We start from the raw sequence: 16931 nt of genomic DNA on the forward strand, positions 1-16931 counted from the left end.
CTCCGCGCTGGGTGGGTGTGAGTTATTTCGGGGGTGCTCCGTGTCGGGCGCGGCCGTGCCGAAAACGAATGCTCCGAGGTGTCGGGCAGATGTTTGCGAAGCGGTGTTATTTAATCTCGTACGCGGGCACACGTGTGTAAAGTAGCGAGGGAAGGAGTCGTTTCATTGCGATTGCTGGTGTGGTAAGCGTAATGCGAATGCGTTTGTGATGTGCTCCGTTTCATACCGTGCAGCTGGAGGAATTTACAAGTGATGCAACTAATTCGTTGGAAGAGGGTAGTGGGGCGGTAATTCACTTGCGTTCAGTAGCGGAATTGCATGCTTAGGAATGGGGCAGAGTGACTCTCCTAGGGTTGGGTTTTTTTTTTAATCGCTGCCCCCAATGAGCTTTAAGTAGCTGGGTTGAAAGTGCTCTAGGGTTCATTGTGAACACTCAGCATTTCTTACTATTAAAATGTATGCTTTTATTCCTGTGCCCTACATGCGTAAATGAATCGGGTATATCATAATAAGCTAACTGTTGTGTTAAACTTAAAGGTCCAGGGTCATCGAGAGTTGGGATAACTATGTAAACAGTGCTGTAAATGCAGTTCTTTTGACCTTCGGTAGATGTCAGATTCTTGCTATGTTGCAGTTCAGAATTTTTTTAAATACTTTTTCTCTTCTTTTGTTTCTGTTTCCCCGTTTATTGGCGGTGTTGAAGAACTGATTAGTGGTGGTTCTTAGAGCTGAGGTTTAAACCTGTTCAGGGGTTCAGGCATGATGGGGAGTATAGGTGTATAGTAAATCCAAGATTATAAGCTCCATGTGGGTACGTTGTTAGGAGTAGGAAATCGAGTTGATTGCAGTTGGTATTGACCACAAAGCCGCCATTTCTGTATTTCAGTTTGCGAGTAGGTAGGTCATTTTGAAGATAATGCTGGGAGTGGCAAAGGGCCCTATTCAAAACATTTCCTTTCTGCTTCCATGTGGTTAATAACTTCGCTTGGTCACGTGGCTCCTCGTTTGTGCTCTTAGGGCTGCGTAAAAACCACCGAAAGAGGCTTAAATCTGAAATGAACGGCCCTACCTGAGAAACGACTGATTTACCACATTTATTGTAGTTTGAAAACCGCTTTCCCAGCTCACGGTTCAGCCATGGAGGCCAGATGTGAACAAAAAGGGGCGTGCCTGAAAGCACGCGTGTCTGGTGGGAGTATTAACTGTTCTGAGCTGAAGAGCGTATTAATTGCTGCAGTTTCCTTCTAGTAGTGCTGCTTGCTGCTCCTCTGCGAGATGAAATTTTCAAGTGTCCTGAGTTAAGAGAAGGAAATCGGCCTTCCCTGCTGTTTTGTTTCTTGCTACCATACTTAACATTGCAATTCTGAAAACTTTTAGGAGTTGGGGGTGGGGAAAGGACAGATGTGGAGTGTTAGTTCTAATTTATTTCGGTTTCTGCTTGATGTTTATTTCCTCCTGTTTTTCCAGGCAGGTGTTGTAAAAAGGCTGACTGGATGTTGGGATGGAACCCTCAAAATAATTACGTTAGCATAGTAATACTAACTAAATGAGTTTTTTTCACTTCAAAATACAATTAAAATGTTTGTTTTTTGAAGTTAATATCTTTCTGTATAGAAGTAAAGGAAATTGCTTGATGCTACTTGCAAATACACATTTCTAAACAAAAGATTTGCCTTGTCTGTATGCTACTGTAGGACTTTACTTAATTAGTAATTACTTGGGTTGAGGCACAGGTTTGTCTTGCTCTTTACTTTTGAGCATGACTTAAATATGTCAGGCATAAAACAAACTCATACTTACGCATGAAATTAGTAAGAGCAGATCTGACTTCTAGCATACTCTGAAGAACGGGTTGGCTGGGCGTATTGGGGGTGTTTCTGCAAGAGTTTCAAATTGTATCTTTCTGAGTATGCAGATAGCTCTAGTGTAACTTTTTGGGTGATCTTGCAGTTGTCCAGACTTCTGGCTATTTCTCAAGTGAGCAGTTTTATATGAAATTTGTAGCTTTACGGAAGATTCTGAAAAGGAGGGTGAATGGCAGGAGAGCTGCTGTAGAGGAGAGGGGAGGAATATGTGTTACAGTTGCCAGTGACTGTGAGAAGAGGGCAATAAACTTGATCAGGTGCTTCCAACATGGGGGGTGGTGTGAAAAGGTTAGAGTATAATTTACCATCCACAATTCTGTGGTTCCTGGCTTATTTTCTTGCTTTTCGTGATTGCCTTTATCTTGTACCAGTCTCTGGCTGGTAAGCATCTTACATGCACACCCACAATCACACATACCCCACCTGACTTCCTTTGCATAATATCAAGGCTGCTATATCTAGGACAAAGAGTTAATGCCTGTGTCGCTGGTTTTACGGGACCTGAAACCTCCAGTAGAATTCCATTTCAGTTTGAAGTGATCTAACGCGGTACACGGAGTAACCTGCTGACTTAACAGTCCCCTTACTTCATCCTCTCAAAGTGCCTTCAAACAGTCAACTTTCTTAGTATCAATGGTAATATTTTACTTGTATGTAGTTAACTTGTAAGTTTTTTTTCCCCAAGTATTTGAAAAATGCCCTCTGGCTAATTTCTTACCGTGTATGTAGATCACATTTCACTTCCATAACCAATTGTTTAAAAGCTTTTAGAACTGATCATCTAAATGTGCATGCTAGCCTCAGAAACTCAAAATTCAACTGATTGCTAGTATGGGTTTTGGTTGTAATGATACTAGGTATTTCTACTAGTAAACTTACTGTTTTACATGTGTTTAGGGACTGGTAGCGGTTGATACCTGCTTTGAAATAAGTTTTATCTTGCTGATAGTACAGCCCATTGACTAGTCAGACTGTTATTATGTGTTATACCTGCTGAAGACCCTGAGAATTTGGTTGGGGTAGTGACGTGTGAATTTTTCAGAAAGGGTTTGTCCTGCTATTTGCTCAGTAATTGAAGGAGTGTGGTATTCAGTGCTATCTAGTACTGCTAACATGGCTCGTCTCATTCAAGAGATGCTTATGTTAAAGCACTTGCTTTACAATTACATCTAATAATTTCTTATTAATTGATCAAATTTTTTTTTATTTATTTTGCAGTAATCTATGCCAGCAATTATGACAATGTTAGCAGACCATGCAGCTCGTCAGCTGCTGGATTTTAACCAGAAACTGGATATCAATCTCTTGGACAATGTGGTGAACTGCTTGTACCATGGAGAAGGTGCGCAGGTAATGTGGCTTTAGAACCTACGTTTATTGACCATGTTTAACCTTATAACAAATCAGTTGAGCAAAATTAATTCACTTCAATAAAAATCAGTAATACTAGTGAATTTGCTCTGCTAGTGACTGGAATATCACTGGTAATTCCCGTGCTCTGGTGTAAAGGCAGGCCTCATGTAATGAACATTGAAATGACACTTAGAAAAATGTTAGTTTAGTGCGTGTTCATTTCTAGCATGCCTTCTGCTGTTGAAAAGTATGAGCAAGTACAATTTGGTAAGGGCGCTTCTGCTTGCAGCTTGCCTTCTCTGACTTAGTTCTTCAGGAAGGTCTGAGTTACCTGTTACGGACAATGGATTGTGAAGCCATAAATTTAATATTGGCTTCACTGAGGGATTGTATTTAAAAGAAAAATCTTAATGATGCTATTACTGTGTTTGTACTTACAAAGAAGCATGTCACATGCATTTAAGAGAAGAGTTTGTCCTCTCTTATGTCTAGGTTTTTTTCCCCATTAGTGTTTGTCTGCACAGGTTCTTCTTGCACTCTTTTCTTTGGACTTAGTGCGGATTGTGAAGTCTTAAGTTTAAACTGGGGGAAATGTGTGCATTTGTGTGTTTGCATATATTGTCTTGAAACTGAATCTTGTATTGCTTTTATCTATGTCTTGAACTCCTTTGGAAATAAGACTTAAATGTTGAAAGCAAGTATTGCTACAAGGGTGTTGGCGTAGTTCCTCTTCTGGCAAATTTTAATTGTTCGTGCTTAAGAAATTGGGAGTTTCAGGGTCAGGCATCTCTTACTAAGATATTCTTGCACAACAACAATAAGTGAATTAAAATGAGACAAAGTAGCTGATGCTTTTCTATTCCTTCCAGCTGTTAGAATAAACAATAATATACTTGCTTATACTTGTTTTGTGTGTCTCTGTTAAAAAAAAAAAAGCTTTGTAAGACTTACTAATGTGAATTCGTACAGGTTCTGAAATACCTTGCTGTTTTTTGAAATATTTGCGTTTTGAGTTTCCTAAATTCAAATAGTTACTAGCTGTAGTTTTTTAAATGATCATATGACAGAAAACTGCTTGTAGCTTTTGCCTTAAAAGGATGGACTTCTGAGTGCTTGTTTTGTAAGTGATATGTTTGTTTACTGTACTGCCTTACAAAATAGGTGGTGCTTATAGTATTGTTTGGTTTGAACAGAGTTTAAAAAGTTGGGAAGGTTTGTAAGGAGAACAGAGGATTAACACTAAATACAATGATCAAATTGCCATTGTTCTGGTATTGTGAGAAGTTGCTTCACTTAAAACAGCTGGGTATAGTCTCTGGTATTTAGGAAATTAATGCAAAAGAAGCAAAAATTCAAGAGGTGGTGCTTAACTGGCAAAAGTGAATTATGAAATAAACCTGTTTTAAATACATGTACTAATATGTGCCATTTTAATGAAAGTTTAGTTTGCTATTTTAGTACGTTTCCAAAGGTGGAGACCTATTTCAGTGAGTCTGTGAGCTCTTACCTCTTCCAAGGAGTTCAAAAGTTCCTGCAGGAAAAAATGCTTCTAAACTAAATACTAAAATTGGGAGATTAACAATGGTTTGCCTGGAACAGCTTAGGGTAATGTTAGGCTGAAAAAAGGTTTAGAGTGCAGCCTGGGTGGCCCATGCTGAACTTGCTTTCAGATTCACCTGTCTCCTCCTTCTGCTTAATTCTTATCTCTGCTTGCAAAACGCTTATCTGCTGATCTGTATTAGGCAAGAAAGAAGCTCTTTTCTGTCCTGGACTTTTACATTTTTTTCTGTTCTTAGCTTTTTTTTGGTATACTTCTCTGAAAAGAAAGAATGTCCCCAACCCCACGCCAGTGCAACGCATGACTAAGGAGACTTCAGACAACTCATAGGTGTTCACCTGTACTCATCCCAGACTCGTAGTTCCATTGGTCTGTTAGACCTTCACGTGTCCAGAAGGATTATTTGCTAACTGATACTCTTTTTGGTAGCAACAACACAGTGAAGCTTCGATCTTGATTAAGCATTACTGTTAAATTTATACTGTTTTTATGAAACTACAGGAATTGATGTCCAGAAAAGGGGTTAGTGGGTATGAGAGCAAACTTTTCAGTGCTTGGGAGAAGGATATTGAGCATCTGTATTTTGTTGGTGTTGAAATTTGATCCTGTGATATGTGACCGGTATTAGGAGCACTAAGGAGGCCAGTATAAAACCACATCCAGGTTGAACCTGGAAGTAATACAGCTATTCTTTTCCTCTTACACTAAACTGCATTAAAAGTGCTGATTTTTTTTTTTTTTCCCTTAAGCTCTGATGTCATACTGTGAGAACATGGTTGTACTGCTTTTGGACTTAAAAGGAATATTTGTGTGGTACTTCCCCATATCAAATCTACAGGGACTTACTTGCTAGTCAAAGTCAGTGTCAGACTGGGAATTGCTCCATTATGCTTGATTATATTAAGTAGGGATGCCAATATAGTGCAGATATTTTAGACATTCTTGCTCTTTACTGTTGCAGCTTTCAATTTTAATTTGGTAAATCCCATACGCAATTTGTCTGTTTCTCGTGTTATATGTATATAGATTTTGGGTCTTGATGGGGTTTCTGTCTTACTGAAAATACATGTTTTCTTGCAGCAGTTGATGATTAGCTCAAGTATGTTCTTGTAGCAGACTAGAAATCTGCATAGCTGTAGTAAGTTCTGATTGTTGAAGTTAATCCTAAAGTGAAACTTTTAACTGCTTTGTAATTCCATTGACTCTACAGTGCAGTGAAAGAATGAACTAAGTTCTGTTAATTGCGATGTAAAATGTTCATCTTCTTGGTAAGACAGTGTCTGATGCTTGTAGGTGATATAATTTGCAGCAAGATTTGTCAGTAAACTGCGTTTTTGGAAATAGCTAACATCATTTGGCTTCCTAAAAAAAAAAATGCTTATGGACATCCAGGCTTTTGAAAAGGACAGCTGAAATGAATTCAGCTATTTCCGTGTGTAATTGCTTCGGATGAGGTTTTGCAAGTTACTGAAACCATAGTATCTAGGACAGTAATTGGTAATGTCAGTTCCAAGGAAGAAAAAACGATTAGCATGACCAACTCTGTTCCTCCCCCCCAGTCAGTTTTTATTATTGTTTTGTAAGCTGTTAGATACATCAAGGGATTCCTCAGAAGTGGGGATTGGAGACATTTAATGCTCTGCTCCGAGGTTCTTCAGAATAAAATCAACAGTTCCTACATCAACAACTTTGCAGCGTGATACAGTACTCCTTAAAGCTGGCATTTTGTATGAATGCTTCCAGTAGAACTAGAAAATGTGGGTACCCTTGAGTAAAATCTTATCTAGATTACTTCCTTGAATGGGAGAAAACTTCATTCCCTAGTATGTTTTCCCTATAACGTGTGCCGTTCTCAACACATTCGCTGCCGGTCTAGATGAATCTTTCAGTATGGAAGAGTGGAAGTAAGTAAATGACTGTCTTGCAACAAGGCGTTTTTGGAGTTTGGTTATTAATGAACTTTAACTGTCACACAGAAGGAGGCTTAAGGGACTTGTTGCTCCTGATTGAGTTCTGCCTAACTCTTGGATAAGTGATTTAAAGACGTCTTTTATATTAATGTCTTCACTGACAGTATAAAATTTCTTAAATAATCTAATACTAATACTTTTTTTAAATCAAACTTGCTTTTAGCAAAGAATGGCACAGGAAGTCTTGACTCACTTAAAAGAACATCCCGATGCGTGGACAAGAGTTGATACTATTTTGGAGTTCTCTCAGAACATGAATACCAAAGTAAGCAAATTAACTTTTATTTATTTGGTTTTCCTCTTTCTTCCATTCATAAACTTTGAGGAAGGTATCTCATTTTTAGCCATAGACTCTCTTGATTCGAACCACATTTTTTTTTTTATTGTCTTGTTCCCAAAGTTGGCTTTAAACAAGAAGTGTAAATGGACAAAATATTTGAACCTTCTTTTACATTGACAAGAGTTTCTTTCCCCTCTTTTTAAAACAAAAAAAAAAAAAGGAAGAGCTAAATTGGAAATAAAGGGTTTTTTCAAGGCACATACAAGCATAATGCCAGTTCCAAAGATTGGTGTGTGTCTGTATACATCTGAGTAATGAAAAGTCTCCTAGAGCCACATTTTGTCCTTGGGTAGGTGCTTGGCTGTTTTTGGTGCTAAGAGGAGCCATGTGCACGTAACTGAGGAGAGAATTTGTCCCTAGGTGTATTAAAGACAAAATGGAAACCTTATTAGGCCAAGATTTTGAGCAATCAATGAAAGTTAAGCACCCCAAACTCTTGGTAGTATGAGATCAGTCTTTACTAATACGCAGAACACATTTACTTTGTACTGCTGTTTTAAATCCATCCATCATGGTAGAGACTAAAAGGGGCAGCATTCAGTTTTTTTCTACAATTTTAAATGCTTTACCTAAGACTTCTGAAGTTTGAACCGAAAAGGTGATCGAAATGTGTTTTCACTGTCTTAAGTTGATGATTATTATCTCAAATAACTGACATGCATGTTTTTCTGCTTGATACACACTGTGTTCGAACAGAAAATAATCGTGTTTGGATGGTTTCTGAAATCAGGCGGTATTCATGAAACAGTTCCATTTTTTTCATCGCTCTCTGAAGTTTAGGGGAAAACAGTTTAAAGAACTTCCTCAAAGTGCTAACCTTTAAGTAACAGTGTTTGCCTGTTTGCTTGCCTGGTAAACTTTGCTTTTTATACTGACAGACATTACTAATGTTTAAGTTGATTTATCAACAGTATTTTTAAAAACTCAAATTTGTCTTGTGAAAAATGAGATGATTAGAGGAACAGAAAGAAAGCAACAGGTAAAGAATTCTTCAATTTACATAAATTGCAAATGATTTGGTGCTAAATTTATGCACTATGACATTTGGCTTTTATGCAATCATATTTTTTCTTTAATTAAAGCTGTTAACACTACCTGATATTAATCATAATGTTCCATTATGTTGATTGCTTGTAATAGGAAGAAAAGGGGTGTCTTCCTGTGCAACTGACACAGCTAGGCTTTGACGGCAGGCCTCCACAAGGTCTACCCTTTTGATTCCCTTTAACTGAATTCTGTTCATCAATTGTTTTTGTTTCTTGGGAGGTGGGAGGGAAAGGGATTCGGTGCATAGAATAAGTAATAAGGGTACCATAGAAATTTCTACCATAGGGATCATTTCATACTTTTTTCAGTCTTTGCTGTTACCTGTCCCTCATCTTCATAACTGAGCATTGAATTGCTATTAGACAATTAGAAATAAGCAAACCAAGAGCAAATGAATTTTGAAAGACTTCTATTATATGCGCAGTTTAAATGTGTTTGCATGCACTGTCGCAATAGTTGATTTAAAAAGTACGCTTCTGATAGTTCAGATGGCAAAACTTGTAGTTGGTGTCAGTGACTTTTTTTAGGCTTGGTGTATCTCGTTGTCAGGGAAATACCAAAAATTAGAACCATCAAATCAAATGAAGCTTAAAAACAAAATAAAAAACCCAGAAAGCCCCTTGCGGAGTCTTCAGGCAGCCTGATGAAGCCTTCAAACGTGGTATGGCAAGAAAGATGTGTAGGTGAAGATCGTACACAGTGATTTTATTACTGCTGCCATTTCATTTCATGTGCGAGTGTTAGGAAAAATGAATATTATTAGTACTGAGGAAAAGATGAACAAGACACTAGGAGAGGGCAGAATTGAAGTCACATGTGCAAAAGAATGAGTAGAAACCTAGACAGCGTGAACCTCTTCACAGTTTAAGGTACATGACCCTGAATTAGATATTTGAGAAGATAATGAGGGATAGGAGTGGCAAGAGGTGTGTGTCCTTTTCTTTGAGTCAGAGGAAGTCCTATGTGGGGAAACAAAGACTAAAGATGAGGTCTGTCCTTAGTTTATGTCAGGATTTTCACTTCAGTTTTGTTTGGTCATGTAGTGCTTTTGTAAAACAAAACCAGTCTTGCCATTGTGGTCTTAAAAGCCAAATAAGTTGACTTGTGGGGAAAAAGTTTGGAAGCAAAATTAATATTTTTGGTTAGCTGTTATCTGAAAGGGCTATTAATACCTGTGTGTGTAAAATCTAGAAGCTTAACTAGAGTTTAGATCTGCTTCAGGAAAGTTAGCACAGTCTGATAACCAATGTTCATACTTTCAACATTGTTAGAAGCCTTTGTAAGTATATTTTGTATTGTGAGCCTGGATCAGGTGCAGATGGTGTCTATAAATCTGTAGCAGTGGCTGAAATCACTTACTGTGAAGTGAAGCACTTTGCTTAAGAATGTTTTCATACATTTTCCTATATGAACGTTCCCTTGATTTCATTTAGCTTTTATGTTAATTAAGTAAATTTACAGATTAAAATCTAGTTGATAAAACTTTTGCTGTTGACCATGAAGAAAAAAATACCTTGCCAACTTTCTGTTAACTTATAATTTTTCTCGGTACCCGAGATTTTGGAAGGTGACAGAATATTCTGCCAAATGCAGGATGTACACGTGAAGCTTGTGGGAACTTGGGTCGGATAGCGAAGCAAAGGGATGTAGGTTATGCTAAGATGAGAACAGCAAAAATGATATTTTAATACAATGTAGTTTGGGACAGTCTACATTGTGTTTTTTAATTAAATTGAAGTTTATGTGATCCCTCTGGTTGAAATACTAATGATCCTACTTTGTATAACAACTAACCATTTTAAAGAGGAACTCTTATTCTCAGCCAAACTTTTAACTGTGAAAACTTGAGTTTACCTTTCAGGCATTGATGTGATATTTTTTTCTTCCTAATCCAGTACAGATAAAGTAAACGCAAAACTCCTCGTCCCCTTTTCTCTCTCCTGTCTATTCATGCTAATGGGGTTTTACATATTAAAGTTCTTCGATCATATCATCACAAACTTCTTAGTAGGGACAAATGGGCAGAGGGACTGGCCTTACCGATTACTTTGCAAACGTAACGGTTTCGGGTAAGAACATAGGAAGGAATTCCTGAAAGGTAAAAGGATTTCCAAGAGCTTACTCACATTTTTGTTATTCTTTGACTGAGCACAAAAGTTCATCTTTAAATAGTAGAAATAGCTGCCATATTGGGGTGGGTATTGAAATTAAATAAACCTGTGGGTTGTCTTGCTGTTCCTAAAGTAACACACCAGTGAAGTTTGGGAAATACTTTCTCTAGAAAGCGCCAGTGTCAGGACATGTGATGCTAAGACAAAATTTTTTTTTTTCCAGCTCTGAGAGGAACGATAGGAAGCTTGAGACCATCCAAGCTGCTAAATATTTTAGGAGCCTGGTTGTGTTAATACTTGAACATATGAGCAGTCATTTATGATGCAAATTCATATCTGGCTGCTACTTTCTCTTCTCCAGATAGCCAAAATTGTCTGCCAGAGGGCTTTTCATTACTATTTCCCCCCCTGCCCCTCCTGGTGTGAGCATGATCAAACAGCAGGACTTAGTATAGTGAAGAATAAAACAAGAAAAAAAAAATGCATGAAACCTCAGTAAATGGGTGAATAGGTATATATTTAATAAAATTGTTAGTTTAATAATCTTGAGGTCTTAGATGTTAAGTGTGAATGTCTGACTGAATGAGAGTCCTGAAAGTTAGTTAGTCCTACAGTAATGTACTCACATTTTGTTCTTCTCCAATTTCAGTATTATGGACTGCAAATCTTGGAAAATGTGATAAAAACAAGATGGAAGATTCTTCCAAGGAACCAGTGTGAAGGTAGGGAGGGATTTTTGTCTTCTCCTCTTAACTTTGTGTATTAACTTAAGATTTAGACTGTCAGTCCCCATCTGATTTTCAGCTTCACATACAATTAGGCTAGGAACTTTTTGTCATGTAGTAAGACCATCTGTGCTTTTTGGGATGATGAAACCATGTCTTTCCCTTTTGTGATAATGGTTTCAGTGGCATGGTGCGCACCTGAAATTCTGTCATGGGAAGGCAAAAGGTGTGACTGACAGTTTTGAAACATCATTATTTAAGTGTTGTACTGACTTACAGGCCAAACTTACCTGAAGAGGTCTCTGCCTAGGCAGCTTCTGAAGTTAGCTCCTGGCTTTGAGGTGGAGGTTTGGATTCTCTGTCCTTGACACGGGAGGCTCTCTTCAGCTTGTCTGGGCTGTGTATGCAGCCCCACCAGTACGCTGTCATTTTTCTGGTAGACTCTGTGGTCCGTCTGGTGGTGTGTGTAGATGTACGTGACTCTTTTGAAATTGTAAGCAGTCATAATTATTTAAAAACAGAAACACTAAGTAAATGCATAGTCTTGCCTATTAATGGTCATTCTTTTAGGCAGTGAGGTACTATAAAGTCTGCTTTTAATTCATGTGAGTGTATGTGAAGCTAGATTGCTGTAACTGGAAGTGCAGCGTAGGGCAAACTCCAGTCTTCTGTCATTGCAAGGAATCTGGAAGTCTTAAAATAAATACTGTGTTTTGGTTTTGTTTCTTTCCCTTCTTCCCTTATAGCTTGCAATGTGTGTTGAATTATAGACGTTAGCTATAGTAAATGGAGGTACCTCTATGGTACAGGATTAGTGCTTGTTCACGTAGCTTTCTGTCAAGTCGTGATAACTTGGACTTCAAAACATTAAGTGCAACCACTTTAAATTCTTGATATTGAATGTTGTCACCATTCTATACTTGGCTGTTTTTACTAAAAGTTGGTTTTGGAACTCATTGAAGTTATTCCACATTTCTGTGTTCTGCTGGGAGCTTTTATTAACAATGCTAGGATGTGCTTTAAACTTTTACTGCCAGTGCTTAGGTTCTGAAACTATATTGATTAAAATGTAATCGTAAATGTCAATGAAAACAAATGTGTAGAGGGAGACTTCCACATTTTTGTGATTATTACTCTTCTCACCTTCCTCCCCCCCACTCCTTCCAACTATAGATTGACAGATAAAGCGTAGCTCTTCTTGAGAGTAAGGTTTCACATTCATTCTGTTGTTGGAAGCAGACTTTCAGGCTTCTAGGGAAAACTTCAACTAAGGCTCAAACACAACTATGTCCTTTTGAGAAACTAAGGGAGCATCCTGAAGTTGTCTTCTGCGTGCTTTTAATAATTAGAGTATCTCAACTTACTCATATCTTGTTACACTCCTGTCTACAAGCGCTTAGTTTCAGCATTTGGAAGTTGTTCTCCTAAAGTTTTTGGCTCTGAGAGCAGAGCAGGAAGAAAGTAAGGAGTCGGTAGTTTGAAGCAGTTACTCAGCTTACTACTACCTACTGGTGAAGTGAGGTGCAGTAGAATAGGAGATGTCACAGAGGTAGACTTGATAGTTTGGAACTGAACAAGTGCCAAATGCAGAATATAATTCAGTAATTATAAGTCTTAAAAAGACATGCTCTTAATGCATAGAATAGATGAGAACAAGTGGTAGTAGGATGAGGATGCTGGCTTGTGCTTTGGGTCATGTTATCTCATCTGTTCTTGAGATGCCAAGATAATACTGGACGCACGGCTGGAATGAATTGTGGAACCGATATATTTGACTTGGTGTTTTATATTTTTGTTACTTCGCTGTTTGCAGGCATAATAGTACTGTTTGACTGGTTCCTGTCATCTGAGAATATGCAATAACTATAGCTCAATACATAACAATGCAAAATAAAGTTACTGTCTGTAGTTACGCAATCAAGTTTAAGTATTCTCTTCTTATTTTTCCTGGTTTTTGTACTTCTGAAGACTCTAGAGGAAAAAAAATCCTTCATCCTAACAAATGTGTGTCTTTAGTTCAACCTTTTAACATATTTTCTCTTTCACAGAGCCAAACTAAAATTGTGGAATTGACTTTTATCCTCACATTTTAGGGGAATTGAGTTAGTTGGCTTTTACTTGTCTGGTTTCTCCTGTACATCAATAGAAGAGGAACCAAACAGATTTAGCATACCATGGCATTTGATCCATCTTGGCCTCAATGGTGTAGGAGGGAGAATCAATGTTTCATCTCTAATCCAGTTTCATCTGGTCTGTGGTGATGGTTTGGTGGTGTGGTTTTTTTTTGTTTTTTTTTTTTTTTCTGATGATTACTGTCTGGTACAAAAGAACTGCTCCAGAGCTCATTCAGTTGGTTTGATTACCTGGGAGATAAGACGACTGGTTAAATTGAGGTTTCCTTGATTCTGACTCCGGTCATTCCTTTAGTTGACAGGATTTTCCTGTTTGAAGTGTAACTAGTAAAATGGGTGCAGGAAACTGAAACTCAATGTAACAAAGTAAATGCTTAGTAACAAAGCAATTCATGCAGATTATAAATCAGTTAATTTTACCTTGTATCTTTATAAAACTTAACATGTCTAATTTGATTTGTGTAGTAAATACAATTGACAAATCTTACTTTTGGTTAAGATGGAACTAAATCCATTTATGAGAAAATACTGTTTTCCCTTTGTAGCAATAGCCGTGTGTAAGAGTTGAAGTTAAGAGCAGACCTGAATTGGGCTGTCAGTGAATGAAAAAGTTTTTGAAACAACTTGCCTGGGAATTCTTGGAGAAATAAAATGATGTCATTAATTACAGAGCCTGAATTGTAACCTTTTTTTGCGATTCCCCCCCCCTAGCTGTACCTCAAGTTGTACATCAGAATGACTTACTGGGCCTCGAGGTTAGCCAGGGTTTTGTTATCGCTTCTGTCTGAGTGCTGGGAGGTTTTAGCTTCCAGCCTGGAATTCCAAATGCAAGTAGGAAAATATGTTTTCTTCACAGGATTTCTTTGGACTCGAAACTCTATTCTTAAGTCTGCTTTTATTTTAAAACAGCTCTTAGTCTTGAGCTCTTCTGGCCCTGGTACCTTTTAAATTGTAAAAAGTTTTTCGGTTCCTCAGGTGTCATTGATTTTGAAGGTTGAGGATTGTAAGCACTTTTGGAAAGTTCATCTGTATCTTCCCATAATTCTAAAACAGGAATAGGGCAAAACAATTTTTAAGTATTTTAAAAATACTTATGTGATTACTCTGCTTTTATTTGTTCTTGAATTTTTTTGTTTGCTTTTGGAGTTAGCAGTTTGCACCAATTGCTGACCTGGTTATCTAGACAAAAGTGGAATTTAGGAACACAGAACTGGTAAAATTCAGTTAAATGAGATGCCAGGCCTGCATGTTCAGCCTTCAGACACTTTAAGCAGTAGACCATAGCAATGGGTTAGACTTGCTCTCTATAATATATTTAGTCTTTTAAGAGAATGCTTTGGATTGCTCTTACACGTATACAAATGATGTAATGTGATTTTCACTGAAACCTTACTGAAGCCGCTTTAGTGAAAGGCAGGTGGCATATTCCAGAAAGTCCCATACAGTTGTGAACTTGGCATATTTCCAGAGTATTGTACTATCATTCTCAAGTAAAAATGCTCAGTTTATTGAGGTGATACTAAATTGCTTTAAACTCTGATACTCTGTAGAGTTGATAGTTTAATAATGCTTATAAAGGGTGTCATTTGATTAAAGTGCTATGGTCTCAATAGGATTTTCTCTTACAGTGTGAAAACCTGCCTAGAAATAAAGGCTTCTTGGTCTTCCAATTCAGTGATATGTTTCATTAATCCTGCAATGTGAAATGAAATTATGTTCCTGTGAACAGAGGGAGCTTGTCCGGAGTGTTTTGAGTTAGAATGGATAAGCGCTTCTTCATTATGAAACCTGAATTGCTTGTACAACTTTTCTCATTTTTGAAACAACTTTTCTCATTTTGAAATGGAGGGGGTGGGGGGGGAGCGGGGGGAGTGTTCAGAGAGATGCAGTTTAGTGGCTCACAGGAAGGTCCTGGAGTTAAGTATAAAGCTTCTGATACAGTGGAAGCTGCTGTAGAAGAGATTTTTCTGTGGAGTGATTAATATTTTAATGGAAATTTCTGGCCTGCTTCACAAAGAGCTGTTTTTTTGATTCTCTGTGTAATGAAGGGGGAATGAGCTACATAGCACTTCTGTGTGTGTGTGGGAAGACAAGCTCTATGCCCTTTTTAAGAATTTTCATGAATTTTTTTTTTTCCCCTGCTGAAAAGCAAAAAGATAATGGATTGATTGGGTTCACCACTAATGGGGAAAGATGATTTGTGGGACAATATGGGAAAGCATTGTTTCTTAAGACTAAAAATAGGATGGTATTTTGACCACATTTTGGGACTACTTAAACAGTTTAGGATAAGTGTGTATGCATACGAACATCCTTGGAAGGGACAACTCAGCTTTAGGATTTGAAATTCTAATTTTCATTGCAAAATAATGTTAATTTGCTGAGTTACATTGTCCACCTGCTTCACTTACGCCTCTTACTCTTTAATATAAGTGGAAAATTTGTTAATTTTAGTAAATTAGTGTAAGCTCGCATCTGCAGCACCAGTTACGGTAATTTTCAACACTTGTTGAATGTTTGTAACTGCATAAAAGAATGTGCTTGTATGTCTTAAGTTACAAGAAGGGGTTTTGTCTACAGGCGTGTACTTGCTGACTGTGTACATTCATGGTAACATGCTGTATTTGGTCACGATAGGAACTCCTCTGAGCTCAGGTTGCCCAGATGAGATGTAATTGCTTCTAAAAGCACATCCAAAGATTAAACTGTAGGATATTTCACACTTCTGAAGTTTAGACTGCAGAATTTACTAATGTTGGATAATGTGATGTACCTCACTGTCCCAATCCAGCTCTAACCATTGCATAGCTTAGGTCACCTGTGAAAATACTTTCTCTCCAGAAAGTGTTTCAATTTTACTGTATGTTTGCCTCTCTGTAGAGGAGCAACTTTCACATAAGGACTACAATATCTAATGTTCATCCAGAAACTTTCTAAAAGGCCTTGAATTAATGTCCTTGCTCTATCTTCCTTTTTTTGTACTTTGTACAAAAGTACTTTTTGTACTTTGCTTACCAGAAAATGCTAACAATAGTGCTTGTCCAGGCCTTCTGACAGTGATGATGTCCAGCCTTTCTGATAATTAGAACGTAGTTTGAGGTTGGAGCTATGTTGATCTACTACTTAACTGCTGTGGATAAAGGTGTCCCTCACCTGTGCACTTTTTCATGTCTTTGAGCCAGTACTGGTGCTTCTCTGGCCCTTCAGTGAACTGGTTCAGGGAGCTAAGCTGGCAGAAGATAGTTTCAAAACAGTTGTAAAACTACTGAACTCTTCTGGTAACTCTATTTTTCTACTAGTTCAGTCTCTGAACAAGTCCTTGAGCAGGTGCTAGGTCTGCCAGTGCTGTGTCAATGAAAGTTTTGGAATGGAAAACAGAATCTGCTCCCTTTGGTTGCAGGTTGTCATGAGATGAGCGTAGCTGTGATTTCGGGTGGTCCTTGAAGAATGTTACGGGTGTCCTGAGTATTGTGGTCAGTTGTTTTTTTTTTTTTCCTTCTGTTTTATTGGAAGGTCTGTTTTCCAGGAGTGTCCATCTCTTCCTGTTTGGCTCAATGAAGGGTCTGAACTTGGCAGTTGTGTTGTTGCCATCTTCAAGACTTGTTCAGCTGCTTCTGTGTTTGAAGGAGACTTTTAGGCAGTGGTTCTGTGGCTTATGCGTGTCCTGTGCCTCCCTCCTTAAAACAACACTTCCTTTTAAGTTCTCAAAACACACTGATTTTAGCAAATCCAGTGGGCTGCTACCCTTGAACAGTTTCTTGGACATGTTTTGCTGGAAAATGGTAACTAGCCTACGTGTTGATTTTTGTCAGAGTATAAAGTTGACATAT

At 37.9% G+C, this 16931-nt stretch overlaps 1 protein-coding gene across 1 annotated transcript in view; it reads left to right on the top strand.

Moving 5' to 3' along the window:
- Window positions 1-3087: 3087 nt before the first annotated feature.
- XPO1 (exportin 1) overlaps window positions 3088-16931 on the top strand; it is a gene marked incomplete at its 3' end in the record, with an annotated part of 34070 nt that continues 20226 nt past the window's right edge. The window contains exons 1-3 of the mRNA XM_009573601.1: window positions 3088-3215; window positions 6910-7011; window positions 10894-10966. Coding sequence (XP_009571896.1) covers window positions 3090-3215; window positions 6910-7011; window positions 10894-10966 — 301 coding nt within the window. The remainder of the gene's footprint in view (window positions 3216-6909; window positions 7012-10893; window positions 10967-16931) is intronic.

This window comes from Fulmarus glacialis, unplaced genomic scaffold, assembly GCF_000690835.1.
Source record: "Fulmarus glacialis isolate BGI_N327 unplaced genomic scaffold, ASM69083v1 scaffold37712, whole genome shotgun sequence".
Lineage (NCBI taxonomy): Eukaryota > Metazoa > Chordata > Aves > Procellariiformes > Procellariidae > Fulmarus > Fulmarus glacialis.